The following is a 24,763-nucleotide window of genomic DNA, read 5'->3' on the forward strand; positions in this document are numbered from 1 at the left end:
TATTTATGGATTAATCTAGTTCTATTATATCATCCTCAATAGTGTTTGTAGTCCTTATCTTCTTGATATTATCTTTATCAGAAGAGTCTTCTCTTTCCAATCGCTTTCCTTTTGACTGTTTATCTAATTCTAGAGCTTCCTCTTCATCAATCAGGATAATAGTTTCTTCATTGGCATTAGTAGCAATATTTATTTCCTCCTCCATATCATTAGATTCTGCTTCTTCTATTTTCTCTATAAGAGGCACTTCAATTGATGGCAATTTGATATAATCATCACTCTTGTCAGATACAACGGCGATATAAAGTTCTAGCGATTTCCTAAATTGATTAGAATCCTCATCACCTTCATCATCAGTAAACAATAAAACATCACCTTCCCCTAGTTTTAAATCTTCTAGTGTTTTATCTAATAAATCATCAAAATCAAAATCTGCTAGTAATCTTTGACCACTAACATCTAATACGGATACATCATTCGGGTATTTGAATGTTGTTCTAATCAGTTCAATTAATTCGCCTAGAGTTGATGTCTGTAATTTGACAGTAGAAACTTCTAGAACACCACGACAGACTTTGGAACATACAGCACAGTTACAGTTTGGTTTTGACAAATTTGGATTTGATAGATATCTTTGATTAGAAATATTACTTGCTTTTGAAGTAAATGCCATATTTATATCGGTAGGCTTCTTTACATTTGCATAATTCAATAGATTTAGAACACGCAATGAAACTATAGAGGATAAACCGGCAATGATAGCATTTGTTGTTGCAATTGCTGGGATGATATTACCGGCAATTTGCTTACTGTCAAATACTGATTTCATTGAAATACCAAAAATATACGACCTAATATTTGCAGCTGTCACTACAAATTCCAAAGTATCTTCATCATCTTTATCAAATTCAATTGACTTTTCTATGGAATAACGATTCATTAAAATTTCTGTTACATTAATAAATTTAGCAATCTGTTCTTCCAAAGACCATATTTGATCTAATTTTAATTTTGAAACATCTATCTTTTTGGAAGATTCAATATGTTCCAATGTTAGGGATGTTGGTTTTTCCCTTGTTTTCCATAAATTTTCAATTAATAATAATTTTTCAATATCGTGAATGAATAATTTTTCTAAAATATTTACTATTTTAGATGAATCTTTTGAATAAATAATTTTTTGCAATTCATGTAGCTCATTAGTTTCTTGCTTTATTCTTTCTATTTCTTCTTTATCTTCAGTACCCCAATCTTGTTTATCTTCTAACCTTTGTTCATCTTGATTGTTTTCAGTTATCGACGAGGCAAATAGTTCATTAAATAAGAAATTTTTAGCCCAAACGATACAATGAATAGGTAGATTTGGTGTTGATCTAATGGTACAAACAGGAAAGGTTTTAGGGGTTTCCTTTTTAGTACAATCGAAACATTCAGTTAAATGTGGGATAATAGGTTGAATATAGCCGTCAAAACCTGAAGTACCTGATTCTAATAATGGTAACGAAAGGAATTGAGCAATTTTATTAACATAACGTCTTGCAGCCAAATTATCCAATGCATTGAAAATGATATCAAACTGATTAAACCAGTGTAATGGAAATTGGTTGGTATCCATAATATTCCCTTGATATGGAATCAATTTTGAGTTACTGAAATGAGAAACAGCCTTCACAGCAGTAGTGGATTTTGGCTGTTTTATATCTTTCTGTCTAAATAGAAATTGTCTATTTAAATTTGAAAGATCTATAGTATCTAAATCGATGATATGAATTTCACCAAATTGCATTAGAATCAAATCTTTCAATAATTCAGAACCTATACCACCAGCACCAACTAAGAGACATTTACAATTTCTAATTTTCTCATAGTTTTCAATACCAACTATCTTAACGATATTACTTTCTCTTCCTGCCATTGAAACCTGGATTCTATTTTAATTCTCAAATTAGCACCAAATAACTACTGTATACTTTCGAACTAGATAATTTCTTTTAAATTTAAACCTGTAACTAGTGAAAGAAGATATTTTACCCACCAAATTCTTGATATCAATAGATATGAAGACCCTTGATAATGGTATAGTTTTCTAAAAGACTGGCCCAATATTTAAGATAATGTAAAGAAATGAACAATGTAGGAGATGGTTCTTATATATCTGTATATTTTAAATTATTGAATATTAAATAATGATAAAAAACAATCACGTGATATTAAAAATATATCTTAATATATCAATAATGCATGTACTAATGATAATGATAATGATAATAATATATTATAATAAACTTATTTAAACTTATTCAAAAATACTCTTTATAAAACTTCTAGTGAATATATACAAGGTTATTGCTAAACATACAGCGTTGAACAATGAAACCTCTGTTATTTTCATATTAAATATTTTAATAGATATATATATATACGTTAGCTTGTTTGTTTATTTATAAATTCTTGTTTGCCTGCTTGCTAAATTTTAAAGTGGTATGGTGCCAGTTAGATATCTTTATTCATGTTAAGAAGTTTTATCAAGTCTAATCCCTCCTATACCGTTAATCTAAGTGTTTATATACTTTTTTTCTATGTAATATTTAAAAGTTGGCTTTTAGTACAATACATCGATGAGGAGATGGGATGACAACAAAAAGACAAACGGTCATTCTTTTAGATATCCTTCTTATCTCAACGATTGTCATAATATTTTTTATTCGATAGTTTAGTTTGGATTGTTGTAGGTTTTTTCACTAAATATCTTAATTCACAAAAGAGAAAAGACACAATTCAATTACAGTGAAAGACCATTATAGTAAAGTAAATCTTATGTGACATGCTTTGTGAAAAGGATCCAAATGATCGTTCCTTATTATCTCTTCTCTTCCATTGAACCTTAATATCGGATGATAAAGTATAATCACCGATCGTCATTGTGACCATAGTTGATGTATTTATTTACATCACTGTTGTTTCTAATAGTTTACTGTTTTTGCCGTCATTTGATCTGATCGGGTAAAGGTGATTTACAGTTTATTTCCTATTTTGACATTATTACATTCTCTTTTAATGCTTCAGGACCCTACAATTATAAGCGGTATTGCAACTTAAATTTGACTAGTGATAGATACGTGTATCACCTTTTATTTAGTTGGTTTTGTTTGAAAAGTTTATACCTGATCACTATACAAAAAAGTCTACAGAATCCTTTGATTTGATTGCTTAAGCGCGATTCAGACTTCCTGATTAGATAGGTGTAGGAGAAATGGATTTTACAAGTTTGCAATTGAATTGACTCCTAAACAATATGTTTTTTGCAATTTAAGTAGAGAACTATTCGATAATTATAACTTTTCAAATTGGCATCTTTCATCCAGTATTTAAGAAAGTACGTATCGGGTTTCGTCAACTAAGAGAATATTTTACAATAATGCGAGTGATCTGGTACACTCTTTCTTGGTGCTTGAATTGACCCTGGACTAACTTCGAAATCTATATAGCCTACTTTGTATAAGAATGCTGATTCAATGAATACTGTTTAAAATGGACAAACATTAAATATTCTAATCTTAATAAGTTCTGTTTTTTTTTATTGAACTGACCCCATTGGTTAATGCACTCTTCCTTCGTAGTTTATCTTCGACGTTGCCATTTTGATTTTTTTGAATATTTGGCTTATTGCTACAAAGTTACTTACTGCAGTGCAGGAATCAACCTTTTAATGCATCGACAATGCAGAGAGGGACAAGAAAATTCATTGACAACGTAACTTTTTGATTTATATATATATATATATATATATCAGGGCAGTTGTGGAATTACAATAATTGCTGGAGAACTGTGATTGTTTGTCATATGATTTAAGTTTGTGAATTCAACAATCAGCACAAATTATAACTAGTACAACAGCAATGTTTAATTCCAGATTACAATTACGTACTGTTTCTAGATTCTTATCCACTGGTCAACCTTCAATTGGTAGGTTCACTGGTAAGCCAGATCCAGCTACTGGCAAATTTACTGTTCCATTTATTGAAGGTGACGGTGTTGGTCCAGAAATCTCTGAATCTGTTAAGAAGATTTTTTCAGCTGCCAAAGTTCCAATTGAATGGGTTCCTTGTGATGTCGGTCCAATATTTGTCAATGGCCAAACTACAATTCCAGAACCTGCTGTTGAATTAATAAATAAACATTTGATTGCCTTGAAAGGTCCACTAGCCACTCCAATTGGTAAGGGACACAGGTCATTAAATTTGACCTTGAGAAAAACCTTCAACTTATTTGCTAACGTACGTCCTGCAAGATCTATTCCAAACTATAAATCTACTTATGAGAATGTTGATTTAGTCTTGATTAGAGAAAATACTGAAGGTGAATATTCTGGTATTGAACATGTTATCACTCCAGGTGTTATACAGTCAATTAAATTGATTACAAGGGAAGCTACTGAAAGAGTAGTCAGATATGCTTTCGAATATACCCAAGCTATCGGTAGACCAAGATTATTAGTTATTCACAAGTCCACTATTCAAAGAATGGCCGATGGTTTGTTTGTTAAAGTAGCTGAAGAATTAGCATCGGAGTACCCAGATATTAAATTAGAAACTGAAATCATTGATAAATCAATTTTAAATGTTGTAAGTAAACCTGAATTATACTCAGATGCTGTCTCAGTTTGTCCAAACTTGTACGGTGACATTTTATCTGATTTAAACTCTGGTTTAAGCGCAGGTTCTTTAGGTTTGACCCCATCTGCTAATATTGGTGATAAAGTCTCCATTTTTGAAGCAGTTCATGGTTCTGCACCAGACATTGCTGGTCAAAATAAGGCAAACCCAACTGCCTTATTGTTGTCATCTGTTATGATGTTGAAGCATATGGGTCTAGATGAGCATGCTAATAAAATTGAAAATGCTGTTTTGACAACCATTGCTTCTGGTTCGGAAAATAGAACTGCCGATTTGTCTGGTACTGCTTCCACTTCATCATTTACAGAAGAAGTTATTCAAAGATTATAGACGTTTGAACTATATTTTTACCAATTAAGTCATCTATTAAATTCTACGTTTTAACTTATGTAACAATTATTATGCATTTTATAAACATGTCAATGTGAACATTCGATATCATACGTTAGTAAAAATTAAATGTTTTCATCGGAGTTATTCATCTTGTTTAATACTAGTTGATCTTCTTTGAAAAAATTCAAACATCCTGAATTGCTTTCGAATGATTTTCTAATTTCATATTCTTCTGGTATTACATCTCTTCTGCAATACATAAACATTAAAGGTGTTTCACTAGCATGTCTAGTAGCCTGTTTTATAGTATCTTTAACTTCTAATTCAGATGAACATTCTCTTACATCAAAATCACCTCCTGTAGTAGAACATTGAACTAAATTCCACTTGCCTGTTCTTTCCCTAATATAATATGAATAAGGTGATAGTACCGCCATTACCAATAGATATGGTTCACCGATTAGACCCAGCTTTCTTCCTGTTTCGACAATATGAGTTTCAGGATTGGATATATTCCATTCATTTTGTAATTTTTGAGCTAAATCTCTATATTCATTCATTTTTTGAGTTTTAACAATAGCCATATCATTTTTTATTTTCAGTAATTCTTCAGTAATATTATCTGATTTATTATCTCTCTCCAGGTATTCTAAAGAACTGTTGATGAACTTCAAAATGTCCTTACCTTGGAAGCTCTTAATGCTATTGATGTCATTCAAAATTTCTTTTGATTTAAATTGGGCATCCTTTCTTTTGGCTATGATATGTTTAATCAATTTATTTTTACAATCCTTCGTATAGATTTGGGGAAAAAACTCTAATGGTACCTCGACACCTTCTGGTAATGATATACCAGAGGAACCTTCTTCAGCTTCATCGAATACGATGGATAAAATTGGTGATATATCGCCCAATGAATTCCCTTGCTCTGATTCATCTCCCGACTCATAGTCACTGTCGTTCTCATCAGGGTATAGTAGCACATTAAACATTTTGTAAAGATTAGAATCATACTCGTCAGGCAAAAAATGGAATAAAGACAGCAATGTTGTTATTGGTGCTTGGTCGTCAGATGGGGTATAAAATGCAGAAGAAATGAATAGCTTCCTAATTTCATCTTCTTCAAATCCTGGACAACTCTCTAAATTAACAACCAAATACTTAATAAATGACGGTAGTACCTCATTTAAATGATCAGCTTCAGCCAATCTGATTTGAGATTGTTGGTCTAAGATGACAGAGAATATTTTTGCACAGACATAAGCCCTTTCAGACATTGTAGAATTAACAATAGATGATAATTTTTGTAATTGCCACAGTAACTCTGGTTGATCGTCATCTTGATTCATATCTTCGATTGGACAAATTTTCATCGTCGATTTACTTGTAGTTTCATCAGTAACAGATTTTAAAACGTTTTTCGGTTTAGAGAAGCTACTCCCCTTAAACCAATCTTCAGTAAAGGATAGATCTTTAAAATCAGGTCTCATAATGATATGTGGCAGATAATTTGTGATACATAAAGAATAAAGTGCAAAATAATTCTCAATCATAGAATTTGGAGGTAAAGGTAATATCACAGTAGGATCTCTTAAACGACTTTTATGATCCGAGTGTTTGACTATTTGATAAGATGGAGGTAACAAGTTATCTGTTACAGAATTAGTAATATAATCACTGTCGGACGAATAATAATCCATGTTATCAACTATCTTATCACTTACATAACAGTTCGAATCAATATTCTCAGAATTATCGTTAACATAGTTCTGGAATTCTGGTTGTAAAGGTTGTTGATTAGCAATCACTTCTGTCAAATCTCCGGGTTGGAATGACTCTTTATTAGATATTTCAACATGATTAGCTTTCTCCTTATAAGAGATGATTTCAATATCTGAGTTCTCAGCCTCTGCAGGTAACTCATTGGAGAATATGAAATTCACAGCAGCCTCTAAATTACCATTAGCTCTCGATAAAGCATCAATTGCGATATCTCTGGGAATACCCATTTCAATAAGAGAATTGATAGAATTCTCATTAAGTTCACCCATTACTACAACTATTCAAATAAAGGAAAAAAATATAAGAACAAACAAACAACTGCTGCAATATCCTTGGCAGACTGAACCAATGCAAAATGATGAAAATATCTTAGTTACCCACTTGTTAACCGCAATCTTATATACCCAAAAGTCTGATCTGTGTAACTAGTAGGTGGATTCCATCCATTTAAAGGATTCGTTTCTAATCTTTAAAGGCCTTTTCCTTAAATATCGTTAATATACGGAAGGCTAACTATGATCCATAATAAAAGATGAAAGAGAAGACCTGGTAGAGATAATGAATGGATAGATGAAGAAATTGGTTCAGATGATTGTCAAAATATTTATATAGGGCTTTTTGTAGTATAATACATACTTATTATATGGTAATTATCTATTTATTGAAATATTATTCAATGGCTGGTTGATAAGACTATTAAAGTTACAGATGCATTATTTCATTTTAAAATTAGAGACGTGAATTGTAATATATATAATTGAATGTCCATTTCATATATTGACTTTAGATAAGTGTATTCATTTTGATGGGTATGTGAGAGGTGAATTTATTGGATTAGTAAGTGAACAAACATTTATATTGCAATATTCTGCTTCCCAGCATGTCCCAATCAGTATTTGTCACGAATAACTCTTCGATTAGTTTAATCTGTGCTAATACACTGGCACCTTTCCAATTTAGCACTTCTGGATTCATATCTCGAGGAGGTGGTAATACAGCTACTGGGTACGAGTGGTCACCGTTACCTTGAGATTCTATTGAATTTAAATATTTTCTCAATTCTGTTTCAATCAGTTCTTTTATGGATTGTTTAATTTTTTCTTCTTCTTCTGGAGTGGTACTTGCTTTGCTGGTTGATTGGATTTCCTTGACTTGTTTAGATATATTTTTAAAGAAATGTGGAAAAGTTGTATTGCACAAAGCCTTAGGTCTCCAAATATTTATACGATCAGTAAGGACAAAATCTAATTGTGGAATGTTGGAGGTACCACCTACAACCATAATGTTAGCGTAAAACTGATTCATTTTAGAAACATCCATGCTGACACAGGCATTAGTAATACTTTGTATAATTGCCTTTTCTAATGGAACATAATTTTCTCTCCCGTCAACCTCGGTGGTTTCTAAACCCTCATATTCTTCTGTACTACTATTTATATTCAACACTTTTGTTATAATATCGAGTTCATTGGTGTTTCCCGCATATAAGTCGCCATCTAAACATTGTAGTTGAGAAACGGACCTCCAATCATTAATTGAATCAGTATATAAATCTCTTGAGACTGGGAGCTGGTCTTCAAGGTTGAACTTATTCTTAGAATCCAACTTTTTCAATTCTTGGAAAATATCAGGATAAAATAAAGCTAGTGGTGCTAGAATTACTTCGTCAAATACTTTGAATTCATATTTCTCTGATACCTTGCCCGGAATACGTTTGACAAAATTATATAATTGAACTGTCATGTTTGCATCCTCAAAGGTTGCATAATTCTTTTTCAATTGCTCGGCTAAGGTCCAACCATGTGTTGAATCTAAGTCTAAGTCTTGAAATGGGAAATTGTTCTCAAGTAGAAATAGTGTAAACAACCTTGTAATATCATCTCCACCATAGTCTAATTTGATTAAACTATTTTCCAAAACAGTACCTTCATCTACACATGCAATTGTAGTTTGGGTGGCTCCGATGTTAACAATACAGCTTGCTGTACTGATACCTGCACCGTAGCATGCGGCTAATGATTCTTGCATAATAGCCACAGCTTGGAATTGCATTTCTTTTAATAAAATTCTGTATAATGTCTCTATGTGACTTTTTTCAAATAAATCTGGAATAACTAAGATTACTTTGCACTGTTGAATTTGAGCTTGAGTAATTGATTCATCCCTTTTTGTCAATGCATATTCAAATAATCTTGTAACGTCAGATAATAGTTCTGGTAATGAGGAATAATATGGTGAATCCAAGTTCAAAGAACCACCTTTGTTGAACGGATACCTTATAATAAAGTTTTCTTTGTTACATCTTTCTGCTTCCTCACCAAAGTAAATCTTATCGGAATTGTTGATCCATTCGATTCTACCATGGTCATTCTTATCTTCAACAATTTCTGGCTTAGCTTGTTCGTTAAAAGTTCTGACCCTTTCATGACTGTTAGGTTGGATTTTTCTCTTGTAGTATCTCATTCTTTCTCTGAAACTTTGTTGTAACTGAGCTTTCATTCCAACTAAACGTTCTGAATCTTCGATTTTGTCAATTGATAATTCTCTGACATTTTCAGAATACAGAGAATTTTTTGGAATGGCTACACAACTAGGAACCACCAGCGGCGTTTCATCCTTAGCAAACCCGATCTTCAAATATCTAGAGCCTGGATGTATTACAATTGTTGTCGTTGGATCATTAAAATCGATGTCATCATCATTCTTATTCAAAACTTCATCCACTAATGAGGCAGAACTACCATTATTCAAAGCTTTTAGATCAACTACATCTGGTGTATTAGCTGTGGTTGAAACAGTTGTATTGTTCCTTAAAGTCTTTCTTTCTCTTAGTGCAAAAACTTGATCATCTTTCTTCAAGTAATCAGATGAACAATTCTTTTGGTTAACTAATAGCATTTGGCCAAATAAACCCGTTTGTTGTAAATGACTATTATCCACTCTTTCAATACCAGTCTTCTTCAATTTAGCAGCAAAAGCTTCAGCAGCTTTAAGACGACCTAATCTTCTTTTTTCTAAAAGATGTCTTGGAACTTTTTTATTTTCAGTTGTTGATGGAGTAGCATTACCTGAATCAGTATTATTGCCTTTCTCTGGACTCTCTGCCTTGTCTTGTTTCTTACTATCAGTACTCTCTATAATTTTATTATCCAATTTTCTCTTTTTTGGGCTAAATTCACTATGCTTCCCATTGCCAACAGAACCATGATCTCCAATAGGTGTACCCATTATACTAGACATTTCAGAAGGTTGATCCTGTTCTTCTTCATCCTCATCATCTTCTCCCTCAATCTCATCTTCTTCTATCTCATCAACCTCATCAACCTTATTATTTGAATTCTGTTTGTCACCACTAACTTCAGAACTATTACCTTCTCCACTAGCAACATCAGCAACTTGCTCTTCAAAAACTACACTGGAATTACCAACAGCAGAACCATTTGCTGTCTCATCATCACTTGCCATCCTATTCAAATATTGTATCAATCTTTAATCCCAATATAGAATCAGCCAGAACTAAATAAAAGATACCAACACACTTTGAGATTTGACAATTCGATTAACTAACAGTAAATCTTCGATGCAGAACCACTTAGTCTCTTGTAATCCCTCTAAACTATATATGTTTGCTCTTATAAATGTTTGATATATTTATTCAAATCGTTCTACTTCTTTTATAAATTCGGAAAGCTTTAAATATTTTAATTAGGTGGTTAATGTCAGTTAAAATCAGATTAAATGAATTATGACAGTTTGTTATTGGATAATAGAATAAATTGACAATTGAAGTATCCCAAGTTGTGATTCTGTTGACCAGATGATGTTGGATTTCGATATTCCATTTGTTGGTTTGAAAATTATGACATTTTTTTAACAGAGTCTAATTGATGATACTTCTAATAAATGGGTAATGTCTTAGTTAAAGATGAAGAAATGTAATTATAATATGTAGATATGTAAATGTAAATGTATTTATGTATGTATTTTATGGGTGGGTGGGTAGGTGTCTATCAATCATTTTGTCTTTGTTTTTATATATTGTTCGTTAAATTTTGAAGTTTAATTTCAATGTTCATTATGACATTTTCTTTCACATTGATATAGCATTTATTGAATCCAGCGAATCGGTTACTACTGCTAACCTGGCCTGTAGTAATTGATGTTTTCCAATTGGAGACATCCCACTTGAGTCCTCTTGATTCTATTATTTCAGAAGGTGCTGCTATTGGAAGAACTCCACAATTACCTATACATGTATCTCTGAATAAAGTTGGATATGTTAACAGTATGCCTCCTGCTTGTACCATGAAGATGATATCGGTTGGCGTTAAATAGTACAGATCGATGTACGGATCTGATTTTTCCAAGGTATAGAATTGTGTAATTGAATGAATGGTTTGATCAAATCTTCCATCAATGCCTCCTAATGCTAATAACGAAATTTTATTGAACTGTTTCGAGTCGTGTTGTTCTTTCATTTGATAATATAAAGTATGAATACCTTTTTCTCCTTCAATGCCATGGTTCTCACTAACGTCACTGCTTTTCAGCATGAGTTTGAAATCTGGTAAATTAAAATGTAATGATATTAAATGTGCACATTTGGTAAAATCTGTAGAATATTGACTCGATTGTTTAATGGTGACAACTCCGGCATTCTGGTAATAATGCTTAACATCGAGGTCCAAAGAATCAAAATCTCCAATAATATAATCCGGAATATATTTCTGTCTTTGAAGTTCATCTTCTTTAAAATAATTGAACAGTCTATTAGCTCCACCATCAGCACAGACTATCAAATCATACTGAGACCACAATTTCAGAAATAAAGGACCTATTGCGATCTCTTGATTCAATATAAGCAACGCAGAATCAACTGTGGAAACAGGTTTCAGCATAGACTCAACACTAAGAGTTCTAATAATATTTATACCATCACAATTGACTTCAAATCTGTCATCGTTCTCAACACAAGTTTCAGACATCGCAACAAAATACCTATTACTAGGATCTAAACCAATATTTGAATCAAAAAAAAATCGAAAAGCAATTGGAACAACACAACAGGTGGCTTATCGATATACCAGCAATCACTACCCTCTCACCATATGCTAATAGGTATCCCAGACTAACTAATCATCCATATTTATACTAAAATATCGCAATCTTTTCTAAATAATCAATAATTTTTCAAACCTTTAATTTATACATTAAAAATGGTTAATGAAGCCTTTAAAAGCTATTTAATACAATGCAAAACAATGAAAGGTTGAAGATATATCAGGAAGGTAATCGATAGAGCATTCGGTATTGGTTGCTTTGGGCTGTGTGTGGTAGGTGTTCAAGTTTGTGAGTGAGTAGTGTATCTTTTATGGTTCAAAGTTTGTTTAAATTCAGTTGGATATAGAGAGAACAAGAGATAGCAAGTAAGAAATTAGATTATTTAAAGATGGATAAACACAAGTATAGAATTGAGATTCAACAAATGATGTTTGTCTCTGGGGAGACAAACGATCCACCTGTTGAGACTACTTCTTTGATTGAAGATATTGTTAGGGGCCAGGTTATTGAAATTTTATTGCAATCGAATAAGACAGCTCAGACTCGTGGTAGTAAAAGTATGTTGCCAGAGGATATTATCTTCTTGATTCGTCATGACAAGGCTAAAGTGACTAGATTGAGAACATATTTGTCGTGGAAGGATCTTCGTAAGAATGCTAAGGATCAGGATTCGTCAGCTCAAACTGGAGGTGGTGCTGGTGGTGCTGGTGTTGAAGATGAAGTTAAAGGTGATGGTGATAAAGAAGATAAAGATGGGGCAGCGGTTATGAAAGTTAAAAAGTCTAAGATTAAGTTGCCCTGGGAACTTCAATTCATGTTTAATGAACAAGCTTTGGAGAACAACGATGATGAGAACGACATGGATGAAGATGAAAGGGAAGCCAATATAGCGACTTTGAAAAGATTGAAAATGGCAGATGAAAGAACCAAAAATATGACAAAAGAAGAGTACGTACATTGGTCAGATTGTCGTCAAGCAAGTTTTACATTTAGGAAAAGTAAGAGATTTAAAGATTGGTCAGGAATTACTCAGTTAACTGATGGTAAACCCCATGATGATGTCATCGATATTTTAGGTTTCCTAACTTTTGAAATTGTATGTTCATTAACAGAAACTGCACTTAGAATAAATAAGAAAGAACAGATACTTCTGAGTATAAAAAATAAATCGCAACAACTCATGCAAGATTTGAATTTTGAAACAACGGCATTGCATAGGAAGAAGCGACTATTTGATGGTCCTGACAATGTAGTCAATCCATTGAAGCCTAGGCATATAGAAGAAGCTTGGAGAATGCTTCAAAAGGAAAGTATGAGACAAAGGGCTTTGGGGAATTTCAAAGGTGGCAGAATAAATTCTAGAACCATAATTTTGTAATATTAAATAACACTACTATAATCCATTATATTATATATCTATACTTGAAACGTCAAGGAAAAAGTTTAGAAATGAACAAACAAAAATGGTTTTTATCTATATAGAAAATGATGAACAATTCAACATTAAAATGAGTTAACTATTGTACAAATGTATATTAAAAGTTTATATAGGCTGAATATTCTTAAAATATTTCCCTGTTGAAAATTGTAATTAGTATTAATGACAGACCGCTTAATAACGTTCTTTTAATCTAGAAGCAACGGTACGTAGGTTACCGTAAACTTTACCTGGAGGAGAACCTAAAATTAAACTTACGACAGCTTCTCTTGCCATTCTAATGTGAGTGAACCCACCTAAAATATGAATTTTTGAATCAGCCAAGACGATTCTTGTTCTTGTAGCATTTTCAATAGCAAATTTGGTCTTGCCATCTTTACCAGCGATACGACCAATAGCTCTTGATAAATGGTCACCATTTAAAGTCTTGACATCTTTAATTTCAAAGGTTTCGATATATAAGTCATCTAATCTTAACAAAGCGATGGAATCATCTAAATCAAAACCTAAAGTGAAAGCCTTTATGAAATCAGCACCTTTTTGCAAAGCACCTGGATCGGTAGTGTGTTTTGGGTTAGTTCTTAATTCGACAGATTTGGTCTTTAAATTCATTCTAACTTGTAACTTCAAATGATCAACTAGAGGTGGATATATCTTTGTCCAGTTGTTTCTCAAAGGTGTCATTCTATGAGGAGGAACTGCAACTTTTCTAGATTCTAACTTAACTTTGGTTTGCTTAGCATCCTTAGCCGAGGCAAAACGAGGTTTACCTTGTTCATCTAATACAACACCGGCAGTTTCCTTTTTCTCAACTGTTTCTTTCTTCTCATCGCCATCATCTTGATCCATCATATGCTCATCGCCATTACCCAGAAGCACCTCATCGTCATCAATAGCCTGTTTATTATCAACACCAACAATTCTACTGGCACTAGAAGTACCACTAACAGCACTCTTCTTTAAAGCAGTAGGAGCAACCATAATATATATATATATCTGTCTATCTAGTCTAGTCTAATCCAGTCCAGTCTTTAATTACCAAAACTCAATACTGTTGTTTCTCCCTTGATCTCAACCGTTATCCCACAATAAAATAACCTAAAAAATTGGCAGAATAATAAAACAATAAATAAATATCAGATCTCACACAACTACAACTCTTGAAACTACTTATAACACACCTCTATAAACACTTTTATCCTCTTGCTTCATCACATTATACTTGCAATTTTTAAATTTTAAATATTCAAAAAATTTTCACTTTTGCCTCATCGCATAAGGAAAGGTTATAAAATTTCAGAATTGCTCAAACTATAAAGGTCAAACCAGTAAACTAAGAAACAATTTACAATCTATAGAAGGACTAGGATAGTTTTATGGTTGTTATTGTCCTTGGCTAGTTTGGCTGGATAGTAAGGTTGATTTTGGTGACCGTTGTGTTTTTTTGTTCAAGGTATAGATACTTTTTTTATTAATAATTTGGTGGGTTCTTCCAAGGTTTTTTTTTTTAAGTTGCAATTTTATTTTTGGTTCGATAGTGACTGTCACAAGTTTAATTGGAAAACTAGAAATATAGGTTCACTTTTACTCATCCATTTCCTTTCTTTCTATAATTGCCTGTTGAAGTCTGTGTTTGCAATCGGGAGGGAGGTGTAATAGGGTTTTCTTTTTCTTAGCATGGCAGGTCTTTTGCCAAGAGCATACGGCGGTGTTCTTAGGAGAAGTTATATATATCTGGGGTCACAGTGCTCGAATTCTGTTTCTAGGTTGACTGTTGGTTCAACTTTCCGACTAGTTAGGATGAAATCTTGGGGAACCAGTAAGTTTCATACTAATGGTTCTCCGGTTTTGAATGAGATAAAGAAAATATCAAAATCTAATGGTATTACAATTATCAATCCTCTCGTTAATAAGGTAACTACTAATAATGTATCAACCTCTTCGAATGGTAAGGCAGCAGTGGCTGCAGCCACTGCTGCTACTGCTGTTAGTTTAGGATCTACTGGGCAGGATGATGCTTTGTCAAGAAATACAGATTTCTTACATATACAAAATATTCTATTACAAAAAAACCAGGATCGTATGAATAAGCAAAAATTATTAAGTGAAGCAACGAACTTTTATGAAAGGTTTAAGATCAATACAAAATGGTTGTTGATTAGAGGGAATAGGCCGTTTTCAGCTGATGAAATTGGGACTTTGTTTTCTTGGATTATACTGTCACAGATTCTATGGATTATTCTGGGGACAACTACTTTTGTATCGATATTACTTATCATATTCAATACTGTTTTTGCTAAGGAAATGGTAGGAAACGTAGTAGGGAAACTTTTGAATATCTTTCTTGATGGCATAGATGTAAAATTTCAAGATGCGTTGGTTCCTGAATGGAGAAAAGGGTGTATACGATTCAATAATGTTCAGTTGAGAACTCATCCACTCCAAGCCAGTGAACCAGAAAATATTAATGATTATAATGAACTTGTAAATAATATGATCGAATTTGACTTAAAATTGCACCAAATAGAATTATCCTTATCTTTGAAAAAATGGTTGCTAGGTAACGGTTTAATACAAGATTTGACCATAATGGGGATGAGAGGCAATATCACTGTGACTCCTGTGTCATTAGAGAACAAAATTGATGATAATCAACGTGTAAATTTGATAGATTGGTTTTCTAATCCGTACTATCATTTGGGAAATGTTAAGGTAACAGACTCTTCGATTATTCTGCATGACAACCAATTGAGTAAAGATTTTAAAGTATCTATATATAATTTAGATATGCCTCAATTACGATTCCAATGGATTATAAATGATTTCTTAAGTTCAAATGTTGTCGACGGTTCTATCAATCACTCTTTGTTCAATATTCATAAAAGACAGCATAAATTGGCCTATATCAAAGATTTGGAGAACGATTTATCTGATTGGAAACGTATCACTAGAATAAGGTTAGATTCCATCGATGTGAAAAAATTGGGTTTAAATAACTCTAATGCTTTTAATTGGATGGATGATGGGCAATTGGATATTATCGCAGATGTTATGTTACCAAACGAACAAGAAAATGAACCTGATTTTGACTTTACTCGTAATAAGAAGGAGCACATGTCCAAAAGTAATAACAAATATGTTGTGTTGGACTTAAAATTCAGGTTCAAAGATTTGAAAGCAATTTTCCCCGATCGAGCACCTCGTTTGTCTAATGGTGAAGAAATTCTTTCCTTGGATGAACTGAAGCAGATTATTCTATTCATAAACAGAAAATATGACCTATACCATTCATATGCCAACTCTTCTTATAAGAATACCTTATGGGATGCTCCTAATATCGCTATTAATAAAGCTAAATCATTCCCAGTAACTACAGTATTTCAATCCAAGAAGGATTTTTCAAATGAAGACTCTGATGAAGAAGATCGTAAATTGAAGAAGCAAATTATTCGATTTCACGATGATATATCAACACCAAATAATGAGCTTGTTTTAAGTTGCAAAGTAGTGAAAAATATTAATGAGCTGAAGAATATGGTTTTATTTTGGGAAACTGGTATATACGATTCTTTAAGTATGGAACTGTACATTGACCTGATGAAAATGGTTGAAGAGTGGGAGTACAAGAAGAAGACTAATTGGATGACAGATTGGGGTTCTTCAGTAGCCTCACAACTAATAATTGTAGGATTTGGAGCTATGGTTTAAAGAAAGATCACGATAAAAAAAAGAAAAATTAATGAGTTATGACCAAACTATTTTTATTGCATTGTCTATTACATGTTAAATATGTGTATTGGTATGAATTGTTTGTTCTTAGTAAGGATATCAAACGTACTTGCACATTTCTATTCTAATTTTAATAATATATATAATAATGATAATCCTTGTACATATCATGTAATTATTTAAATATTTAATTTAATCTAATTTCCTTTTGATTGCTTATTTATTTTCACAACTGGCATAAAGGAATCTTCCCTTAATGATTTATTGGACAATGCATATGTTACTGGCACAGTGGCGCCAATACCTGCGAATTCAGCTCTTGCCTTCTCATGTGGCAGTAAGGTGGAATTCTTCTTGGATTTTTTCTCATCATCTAACTGACCACTCCAACCCATTCCTCTTAATAGAGCTTCACCAAATTCTTCAACTGGCACCTCTTCGTACTCTTCAATAGTAGTAGTTTCTGGTAAAGAGCCATTGACTAAGTGTGACATCTTAGTTACATCGAAATGTTGTTTCTCTTGCTCTTCATGTGAGTGATTACTATTGATCGTATTCAATCCATATTTAGGAGCTGAAGATGTCATTTCATCTGGGAACACACTTATACGTTTATTAATCTCTGTAGTTCGCACCACAGGTTCTATCACCAACGGTTTGTGTTCTTCGACTTCAGAGGTTGCTTCAACATGTGTAATCAATGTTACAGCCTTCTTTTTAACCTCAATTTTCTCACCATCTTGAAATATATTATCACTTTTTTTTTGTTTCACTGGCTTCTTAACTTTCTTCTTGTTGGATTTCGATGAATTCTTTAAGCTTATTGAGAACCCACTCATAATAGATATGTATATATACCCTCCCAAGGAAATGACTATACTGTCATCTAATACACTCTTAAAGACTCTAAAGTTTACAAATAAACATCAACAAACCAATAAGTTCCTAGATGCTTGATATCTTCCTTTGATACTATTCTTTTAATCGTTCGTGAACACTAGTTTAATTTAATCCATTGAATCAATCGATATCGGAAGTTCTAAGTGTGAAATATTTCAAATTGATGAGGCATAAAAGACCCTTTAACAGATGATGGATATACTCATTGATTAGAAGTTAAATGGATACATTGCATGGGGAATTGGTGTTGGGTATGATGAATCGAATAGTGTGTAGAGGTAATCTTTTGAAATCCTCTTTTTATTCGAGCTCAAGAATCGGATATTCCAGCATTTATGATACTGGTTCAATTAGGAGTTTTACGAGCACAGGAATCCTAAGCAATAGTAAGAGTAAACTTACTGGTGGGGGTAATGTGGATGGCAACAAAGGTAATAATGGGAACGAAGATCTTTTGAAAGGATTCAAATCGAAATTGGACCATTCCAAGGATTTATTCAGTAAATATAAGTCGTTACTGGTGAAAAATATTGACAATGTTAAAGAGGCAATTAGGGAAGCTAATAGAAAGTTTGCAGAGCAAGAAGCACAAGCTGGTGTTGATTCCAAATTGAGTTACAACAAAGATGTATCTACGGGAGGTGTAATTGGTGGTTTGCCTTCTGAAAGAGAAATCCGTAGACGTAAATGGTCGAGAAGATTGGAATTTTATTTAGATTCATTACAAGAAACTATATTTTCAGCAAGTAAAGCATTTAACGATGTCACTGGTTATTCCAGCATTCAAAAATTAAGGAAAAGCATAGATCTACTACAAATTCAATTAGAAGTTATGAAACGAGAATTGAAAACGTTAAGAGTGGATTATGAAGAATCAATTGAAAAAAGGATTAATTCACAAAGACAGGTCAATGAATTGTTACAGAGGAAAAGTTCTTGGAGTGCCACTGATCTAGAGAACTTCACTCAGCTGTATAAGGATGACGCCACTAATTCCAAAAGGGAGCAAGACCTTAAAACTGAATTGAAGAACAAAGAAGAGGCTCAAGAAAAGATAACAGATGAGTTGTATAGTGCGATTCTTACGAGATATCATGAAGAGCAGATTTGGTCCGATAAAATTAGAAGGACTTCTATTTGGAGTACGTTTATGCTGATGGCAGTAAATTTATTCTTATTTGTAATTTTACAATTATTTTTAGAGCCATGGAAAAGAAGAAGATTAGTGAGAGCATTTGAAAGAAATGTGAGAACGTCTCTAGAAGCGCAAGCTGCCGATCACCAGCTCCATTATGAACAACTGAATGCACAATTGCAAGAACAATCGAGATTAATTCAACAAGAGTTAGAGATGGAGAAATTTAAAGATGATAAGAGAAAACAGGATGAACCTCAAACCCCATCGACAATATGGGGATGGTTCTTACAACTAATCAATAAACTACAAAATTTAAGCCCAATGGATATGAACTGCCAAACAAATTTCAACACGTTGCAAATATATCTATTAGTGACGTCTGTTGGTGTCATTTCTTCGATTCTAACGACACTAATTTCATAAAACAAAAAATGATGTTTCATTCTTTCGCTGCCCATATGAAAAGCAAACAAACCCACTTACTCTAATAGGACAATCACACATAGTAAGCAGGGTTTCCATCCGTAGCCTCAATGGCACACTAGTTGTAACAATCAAATCTTAAATAGTTGTTTGCTGTTGTAGGTTCGGTGGGTATATTATGTATATATTACTCTATTGTATATTAAATCGATATTATATTCTTACGTACATTATGATATTGTACACGTGACAATGAACAACCTTGTACTAGTACTTCAGCATAACGTAACTTAACTTACCTCAACTTGATTTAAGTTATGATATACATACATATTTATTTTAATTATCGGTATAAACTAAAACAATTGTTGGTGGCTCCAATCAATGTATGCGCATGAACAACTAGTATCACTCGGTTTTACGTCATAGCAATACAAGCAATTCAAAGGTCTCTCATTACAGTCAGTGAGTCTTCAGCCATACCATGGTTTAGCACGTGACACCCCCAATGCCACCACCATTGGATCTAAATTACCCGGATGTTATAATTGTAATTGATATCATTTCATACGAGTGGCAAAATTAGGATTTAAAGGTTTTTAGAAAAGGAAGAACCCAAAGCTTGAAGTGAATAGTTCAATTGAAGATTATACATTATTTATATATATATATATATAGAAGAGGATATCCAACGGTAATTGATCGATAACATCAAGGCTAATCTGCGATTCAACAGCTACTATAGTGTGTTGTTGGTTTTTTTGTTTATTAAATTATACACAGATATTCATATATCTTTGATTTAGGTTGGGATATATACATATATATATATATAAGAAGCATTTTAGAATTGCTCGGAAATAGACACAACTGTTTAAAAGGGTATCGTTATCAATTTACTGAAGTTATTCGAGTATCATAAAGGAAATACATATTTATTATTATTATTATTATTATTAGTTGAAACAAAATGGAAGAATTAGGTATTAGCAGCGCTGGTGTAGAAGTTGCCGAAGAAAAACCTCTGATGAAATCATATGGGTCTCTTTTGGCTCAATTAGGACAACAACAAAGTGGAAATGGATTGATCAGTGGGAATAATAGTGATGTCTACTTGAAATTAAAGAAATTAGAAAAAGAATACGAATTGTTGACTTTACAAGAAGAATATATCAAGGATGAACAACGTCATTTGAAGCGAGAATTATTAAGAGCTCAAGAAGAAGTTAAAAGAATTCAATCGGTTCCATTAGTTATCGGACAATTTTTAGAACCAATTGATCAAAATACTGGTATCGTGTCTTCTACTACAGGTATGAGTTATGTAGTGAGAATTTTGTCTACATTGGATCGTGAATTATTGAAACCTTCCATGTCAGTAGCTTTACATCGTCATTCAAATGCATTAGTTGATATATTACCACCAGATTCAGATTCAAGCATATCTATAATGGGTGCAAACGAAAAACCTGACGTTACATACGCAGATGTCGGTGGTTTGGATATGCAAAAACAAGAAATTAGAGAAGCTGTCGAATTGCCATTGGTTCAAGCAGATTTATACGAACAAATTGGTATTGATCCACCAAGAGGTGTTTTGCTATATGGTCCTCCAGGTACAGGTAAGACTATGTTGGTCAAAGCTGTTGCCAACAGTACAAATGCTTCATTTATTAGAGTCAATGGTTCGGAATTTGTACATAAATACTTAGGTGAAGGTCCTAGAATGGTCCGTGACGTTTTCAGATTGGCAAGAGAAAATGCACCATCAATCATTTTCATTGATGAAGTCGATTCTATTGCCACCAAACGTTTTGATGCCCAAACAGGTTCAGATCGTGAAGTACAAAGAATTTTAATCGAACTATTGACACAAATGGATGGTTTTGATCAATCAACAAACGTAAAAGTCATCATGGCCACAAATAGAGCGGACACATTAGATCCTGCATTACTAAGACCTGGTAGATTAGATAGAAAAATCGAATTCCCATCATTACGTGACAGACGTGAACGTCGTTTGATTTTCGGTACTATTGCAGCCAAGATGTCATTGGCACCAGAAGCAGATTTGGATTCATTAATTGTACGTAACGATTCATTGTCAGGTGCTACAATTGCGGCAATCATGCAAGAAGCGGGTCTACGTGCCGTAAGGAAGAATAGATATGTCATTTTACAAAGTGATCTAGAAGAAGCATACGCAGCCCAAGTTAAAACTGATACAGATGTAGATAAATTTGATTTCTACAAATGATCTATCCGATTTTCAAATTAAAAAAAAATAACAATCATAATAATCATTCTCCAAACACTGATATGTATTTATACATGTGATATTTTTTTTTTGCCCAAACCAAAAGGATAGACTTGATTGATTCATTTCCCTAATTCCAAAACGATAACGATCATAATAGGAATTTTACTTTACCATTAAATAACGCATTATGTAGGGTCTAGTTTAATCTAATGTTAATAATAAACGCATCTAAATACTAAACGTACCACGTTGTCAGTACTAAATTTACATATTATTGATAACCGGAGTAATTGGTTAATCAACAATTTGACCCGACTAAAGCTCACCCACTCATTAATTTATAATTTAAATAAACATTCAAATCAACTTGCAAACTATTTCATCGGAATAAGCCTCCACTCCCCAATTGTGACTTGAATCTCCCGTAAACTCTTGATTACATCAGATCATTAATGAAAAATATGCTGTTCTTTCTTGTATTCGAATGCTTTTCCACATCTTAAAATTGTATATCGCTTAATTAGGAAAAATATCGAATTCCGAATTACAATGATAATTTTTGACATATTTAAGAATAGTAGAAGTTAATAACCTAATCATTAGGTAAGGGACAGGGAGTTTCTTGGCTATAAAGTTAATTGTTGGTATTAATTGTTGATCTCCTAGGTATATTTGATCCATTGAATATTGTGTATTGTTATGATTCGAATTTGGAGATGTGTGAGAAATGACATTAACGGAATCTTTAGTAATAGACGGATTGTAAGATATAAATATCATGGAAACCCCATAGTTCCAATGAATCTTAAGAGAGGTTTACGAAGCTCGTCTGGTACTGGTACTGGTGGTTGTGGATTATTACAAAAATCTATGAGTTTGAATGTTGATGAGCCATCAAAGAATGGTAACTTTATCGATAGTTTGAAAACTACGAAATTTCCAAGCAAAGGGAAATTACTACCAGATGATGATGAAAAACCAATAGACTTTATGAATAAATTACCAGAAGAACTGATATCTGGTGGGAACGGGTTGAGACCTACCAGAGCAGAGAACGAGTTTGATTCTATGAAGTATTTCAATATTTTGAAAAAAAATGGATTCAATAGAGAACAAAGTGAATTGATCGTTTCATTACTATTCGAAGTCATGAATACAGAATTCTTTAATGACTATAATAATAAGTTTTTAAGGAGTGTTGAATTAGACAATCAATCTCACTTGTTTCACGTTGCTGAAACGGAACTAAAGTATACGATTCAAAATTCAAGGGAGACTAAACTAAATGAATATCATTTGCAATTAATGAAATTGAACAGAGATTTGGATACGATGCATGATGAACTCCATGGTATGTTAATAAATTACATTCAAAGGGATTCGAAAGTTGATTTTAATAATCAGAAAATAGAAAACACATTATTGGTAAGGACGATAAAATTGGCTTTGGCAGATTGTTCTAATAGGATTACTACAAAGATTCTAGGTAAGACAAAATCTGATATTGAAAATTTGAGATGGCAGACTACAAGGAGCGGTCTTTTAGCAATTACAACGTTAGTATTTGTTATAATGTGGGGGATAAATATAAGTAAGAAGATTACTGAAGAGAATGAAAAACCAGTTGAAGTAATATTGCATACTATTGATCAAGAAGAAAATGAAGATAAAGAAGACAAAGTCAAAGAGCAAGAGTCCTCAGAAAAAAGTGAAGATATTAGAGATTTCGAACTCTATTACGGTAGAAAATTCGATGGATTAGATGAAGATTCCAAATAACCAATTGAGATTTAATCGTTTTGTAACCATCATCACTGTAAATAGTATTATTGGGAATATATAATTATTTAAGAATATATATGTGTAGAGAGAGATTTAATAACATTAAAAATTGTGTATATTTATAGCTTATGAGATCTTTCCTTCAGTAACAATTGTTTGAATCTTCTTTGAGGTTCACCTTGTAACCAAAACTTTAAAGCGTCATTAACTTCAATTGAGTTGACTCTTATTATTTCATCTCTGAGAGAAGAGTGGATCAAATTCTTCATTCCCAAGCAACTTGGTAAATGTAAGTATTTAATTTTTTCACTTAGGTCTTTTAAGACAGCTGAATTAAACTCGTCAGTATCTTCTATCTTGTAGTTCTTTACAATAATATTACCCTTTAAAACGTCATATTTAAAGGGTTGACTAAAGATTAATTTTTCGTAAGCTACATTATCATTGATTTTTCTTGGTAATGTGACTGAAGTGGCACCTTCAGTGATCAAACCTAAGGAAGCAAATGGGAACAAAAGATAGACTAGATCATTTTTTGAATAGACGATATCACATAATGCTACAATTGCAGCTGACATACCGATAGAAGGCCCGTTTAAACAACAAATTAGGACCTTTGAATGTCTAGCAAACATATCAGTGACATACAAATTAGTAGCAACAAAATTGCTCAACCATTTCGTCAATTCAGGATCATTACTGTTCTCATTTTTAGCTGTTATATTTGCAAAATCTGCACCACTTGAAAAGAATCTACCAGTCGAAGTGAGCACAGTGAAATAAACATCTGGATTATTCTCAGATTTTTCCAATAATTGACCAAGATATAAATAATCTTCTCTTGTCATTGCATTCAAATTTTTTGGATTATCCAATTTGATGACGAAAAATGGACCATTGATGGTATATTTAATTTTATCTTCACTTTTCAACTCCACCATTTTCGATATTATTAATTTCCTTAGTTTTAGTTGCAGTCCTATTCCTAGTCCTAGATCTAATTTTAAGAAGTATAAAGGTTAAGATGCTATAGCATACCAGAGAACATACGCCGATGAAAGATATCTTGAATCAGATTGATAGTCATGAAAACAGTCTTGTCTTATATACGAATCAAAAATTCAATCTCCGAAGGTTTGGGGGGGTCAGCCTTGTATGATTGATTTTTTTTTTTTGGGGGGGGAGCACTTGTAGTGGTATAGTCGTTGCAGTTGTAGGGGGTATAAACTGCAACAAACACG

The 24,763-nt window shown here is 32.7% G+C and overlaps 13 protein-coding genes across 13 annotated transcripts; 6 read left to right on the top strand and 7 right to left on the bottom strand.

Moving 5' to 3' along the window:
- Positions 1-10: 10 nt before the first annotated feature.
- UBA2 (E1 ubiquitin-activating protein UBA2) lies at positions 11-1,915 on the bottom strand (the record flags this gene model as incomplete). Its single annotated transcript, XM_001645986.1, has 1 exon — positions 11-1,915. One exon carries the CDS (start codon positions 1,913-1,915, stop codon positions 11-13), a length of 1,905 nt encoding a protein of 634 aa, XP_001646036.1.
- A 1,984-nt stretch (positions 1,916-3,899) lies between these two features.
- Positions 3,900-5,006, top strand: Kpol_543p8 (uncharacterized protein; the record flags this gene model as incomplete). The annotated part of the gene is made up of 1 exon (XM_001645987.1): positions 3,900-5,006. One exon carries the CDS (start codon positions 3,900-3,902, stop codon positions 5,004-5,006), a length of 1,107 nt encoding a protein of 368 aa, XP_001646037.1.
- Positions 5,007-5,131: 125 nt separating this feature from the next.
- On the bottom strand, positions 5,132-7,060 carry RUP1 (Rup1p; the record flags this gene model as incomplete). The annotated part of the gene is made up of 1 exon (XM_001645988.1): positions 5,132-7,060. One exon carries the CDS (start codon positions 7,058-7,060, stop codon positions 5,132-5,134), a length of 1,929 nt encoding a protein of 642 aa, XP_001646038.1.
- A 565-nt stretch (positions 7,061-7,625) lies between these two features.
- ARP8 (Arp8p) lies at positions 7,626-10,256 on the bottom strand (the record flags this gene model as incomplete). Its single annotated transcript, XM_001645989.1, has 1 exon — positions 7,626-10,256. The coding sequence occupies one exon, from the start codon at positions 10,254-10,256 to the stop codon at positions 7,626-7,628; it is 2,631 nt and encodes an 876-aa protein (XP_001646039.1).
- A 566-nt stretch (positions 10,257-10,822) lies between these two features.
- On the bottom strand, positions 10,823-11,776 carry THI80 (thiamine diphosphokinase; the record flags this gene model as incomplete). The annotated part of the gene is made up of 1 exon (XM_001645990.1): positions 10,823-11,776. One exon carries the CDS (start codon positions 11,774-11,776, stop codon positions 10,823-10,825), a length of 954 nt encoding a protein of 317 aa, XP_001646040.1.
- Positions 11,777-12,240: 464 nt separating this feature from the next.
- SPT3 (transcriptional regulator SPT3) lies at positions 12,241-13,230 on the top strand (the record flags this gene model as incomplete). Its single annotated transcript, XM_001645991.1, has 1 exon — positions 12,241-13,230. One exon carries the CDS (start codon positions 12,241-12,243, stop codon positions 13,228-13,230), a length of 990 nt encoding a protein of 329 aa, XP_001646041.1.
- Positions 13,231-13,464: 234 nt separating this feature from the next.
- On the bottom strand, positions 13,465-14,271 carry PNO1 (Pno1p; the record flags this gene model as incomplete). The annotated part of the gene is made up of 1 exon (XM_001645992.1): positions 13,465-14,271. The coding sequence occupies one exon, from the start codon at positions 14,269-14,271 to the stop codon at positions 13,465-13,467; it is 807 nt and encodes a 268-aa protein (XP_001646042.1).
- A 696-nt stretch (positions 14,272-14,967) lies between these two features.
- On the top strand, positions 14,968-16,998 carry MDM32 (Mdm32p; the record flags this gene model as incomplete). Its single annotated transcript, XM_001645993.1, has 1 exon — positions 14,968-16,998. The coding sequence occupies one exon, from the start codon at positions 14,968-14,970 to the stop codon at positions 16,996-16,998; it is 2,031 nt and encodes a 676-aa protein (XP_001646043.1).
- Positions 16,999-17,216: 218 nt separating this feature from the next.
- SPP2 (spliceosome ATPase-activating subunit SPP2) lies at positions 17,217-17,858 on the bottom strand (the record flags this gene model as incomplete). The annotated part of the gene is made up of 1 exon (XM_001645994.1): positions 17,217-17,858. The coding sequence occupies one exon, from the start codon at positions 17,856-17,858 to the stop codon at positions 17,217-17,219; it is 642 nt and encodes a 213-aa protein (XP_001646044.1).
- Positions 17,859-18,139: 281 nt separating this feature from the next.
- SHE9 (She9p) lies at positions 18,140-19,480 on the top strand (the record flags this gene model as incomplete). The annotated part of the gene is made up of 1 exon (XM_001645995.1): positions 18,140-19,480. The coding sequence occupies one exon, from the start codon at positions 18,140-18,142 to the stop codon at positions 19,478-19,480; it is 1,341 nt and encodes a 446-aa protein (XP_001646045.1).
- A 970-nt stretch (positions 19,481-20,450) lies between these two features.
- Positions 20,451-21,737, top strand: RPT3 (proteasome regulatory particle base subunit RPT3; the record flags this gene model as incomplete). Its single annotated transcript, XM_001645996.1, has 1 exon — positions 20,451-21,737. The coding sequence occupies one exon, from the start codon at positions 20,451-20,453 to the stop codon at positions 21,735-21,737; it is 1,287 nt and encodes a 428-aa protein (XP_001646046.1).
- Positions 21,738-22,439: 702 nt separating this feature from the next.
- PUT7 (Put7p) lies at positions 22,440-23,519 on the top strand (the record flags this gene model as incomplete). Its single annotated transcript, XM_001645997.1, has 1 exon — positions 22,440-23,519. The coding sequence occupies one exon, from the start codon at positions 22,440-22,442 to the stop codon at positions 23,517-23,519; it is 1,080 nt and encodes a 359-aa protein (XP_001646047.1).
- A 122-nt stretch (positions 23,520-23,641) lies between these two features.
- Positions 23,642-24,463, bottom strand: Kpol_543p19 (enoyl-CoA hydratase/isomerase family protein; the record flags this gene model as incomplete). The annotated part of the gene is made up of 1 exon (XM_001645998.1): positions 23,642-24,463. One exon carries the CDS (start codon positions 24,461-24,463, stop codon positions 23,642-23,644), a length of 822 nt encoding a protein of 273 aa, XP_001646048.1.
- Positions 24,464-24,763: the final 300 nt, after the last annotated feature.

Source organism: Vanderwaltozyma polyspora, genomic scaffold, assembly GCF_000150035.1.
Source record: "Vanderwaltozyma polyspora DSM 70294 KpolScaffold543 genomic scaffold, whole genome shotgun sequence".
Classification (NCBI taxonomy): Eukaryota; Fungi; Ascomycota; class Saccharomycetes; order Saccharomycetales; family Saccharomycetaceae; genus Vanderwaltozyma; species Vanderwaltozyma polyspora.